This window comes from Charadrius vociferus, unplaced genomic scaffold (assembly GCF_000708025.1).
Source record: "Charadrius vociferus isolate BGI_N301 unplaced genomic scaffold, ASM70802v2 scaffold213, whole genome shotgun sequence".
NCBI classification, from domain to species: Eukaryota; Metazoa; Chordata; class Aves; order Charadriiformes; family Charadriidae; genus Charadrius; species Charadrius vociferus.
Window position 1 is genome coordinate 7,821,708 of NW_009647828.1, and position 1,718 is coordinate 7,823,425.

A 1,718-nucleotide genomic window follows, 5' to 3' on the forward strand; every position below is an offset into this window, starting at 1 on the left:
GTTTTCGTTTTCCCCCCCGGGGCCCCCCCGGACCAGCCGCTGGCCCTCTGCCCCGCACCTCCCCAGCGCCAGCCGACCCAGCCGCCCGCTGCCGTGCGGGATGCCCGCCGGAGGAGCGAGAGCGGAGCGGGCCCACCGAGACTCACTGCTCCTTTGGAAAACAAGTCACGTGCGAGCCGAGTTCATTTTAGGCTATTCTACAGGAGCCACCATCCAGCACGACTGTGCAGAGCGGAGCCTGTGCTGGGGAGAGCATCGCCACTCCGGGGCAAAGCAGGCCCAGCTGGGCACGGTCCTCGGTCCTCTCCGGAGCAGCCCTGGAAGAGCAAAGCAGAGCAGGCACAGCACAGGGCTGGAGGAGCTCCCAGGCAGGGGCCGGCACTGTCCCTGTAAGACAGCCTCCTGCACGTACACAGCCGCTGCCCCAGCAGCAAACAAAGCTGCAGAGAGCCTGCGCACAGCCAGCCCTCCGCTCATGCCATCGCAGCACAGGTAGCGGCTGCAGGGAAAGCAACAAAACCACCGCTGCCACCGCGACAAAAAGGCAGACGACAATCGTGATAAGTAACGACCGAGTCGTGCAGTCTGAGGGATCTGCATGCGGCGGGCGAGCGGGTGGGCGACCCGGCGGTGCAGCAAAAGCCCCGGAGAGGTCAAGTTCACTCCAGCACCTTCTCGCTTAATACCTACAGGAGAAGTTCAAGTGCACGAGTGGGTCTATCCCCGCCGGCCCTGCACACGCTCCCCCTCCGAGAGCCGCCCGGTGCCGTGCTGCAACCGGCGGCTGCATCTGCTCTGGCTGCGATGGGGGAGGCGGCCGGATCGCTGCCTGCGGTTTATAAATAAATGCCGGGGGGGAAACTAGTGCCATGCAAAGAGAAGTCTGGGTGGCGATTATGGTGTTAAGATCTGCAGTAAAAGCCGCTGTCGGTGAGCGCGGAGCAGAAGGAGCGATGAGGGCGGATGGTTTAGAAGTGCAGTGAGTACTAAAGAGATGGTGTACGCGTGGCAGTGTTTATATGAGAGATCAAAACAGAGCCAAGCCCATCCAGGGAAAAAATGGCGACTACCGGGATGGGGGAAACTAAGACACTGGATTAGTTATTATTTTTAATAAATGTATGCACTGCACATAAGCTAGACACATTGGAAAAGCTGCCGATTCATTCTGAAAAAGCGGTGCGTCTATTACCTGTTATTCTGGGATTTTCTGGCCATGGTGCCTGCCTTTGTTTTCTTTCTGGAATAGTCACTATCGAAGGGTAACACTGATGCATAGCCATGTTCTGCTTCTAGGGACAAAGTCAGCATTAGTGGCAATATATTTTTTCCATGCATTTTTTTCCTCCTTTGCAGGAACGCTAGGGTAAAGAACAGAATTTTTTCCAGTTGATTTGTTTGGATTTTATTCTGGCATCTCTTAAAGCAGCGAGACCAAAAAAAAAAAAAAATACAACTCGGTAACCCAAAATTTTTTTTTTAAAAAAAAAAAAGGAAAGAACAAAACAAAGTGCCGAAATTAGGAGGATTATTTGAGTGCACATTAAAAACGAGGCGGATCATGCAAACCCTTGTCACGCTGCGCTGGGGGGGGAGGGGGGAGGGGAGCACTGCCATACAATTACCGACTGCCACACACAGAGAAGTGTGAGGTATCCTGAGCGCTGCAGCACACACACACGCCCCATCCCCATCCAGAGCCTGACAAAAAGAAAACA

At 54.7% G+C, this 1,718-nt stretch overlaps 1 protein-coding gene across 1 annotated transcript in view; it reads right to left on the bottom strand.

Moving 5' to 3' along the window:
* Nucleotides 1-1,718, bottom strand: part of MXD4 (MAX dimerization protein 4) — a 47,107-nt gene that overhangs the window by 37,233 nt on the left and 8,156 nt on the right. The window contains exons 2-3 of the mRNA XM_009882539.1: nucleotides 1,570-1,584; nucleotides 1,193-1,292 (exon numbers count right to left, since the gene is read on the bottom strand). Coding sequence (XP_009880841.1) covers nucleotides 1,193-1,292; nucleotides 1,570-1,584 — 115 coding nt within the window. The remainder of the gene's footprint in view (nucleotides 1-1,192; nucleotides 1,293-1,569; nucleotides 1,585-1,718) is intronic.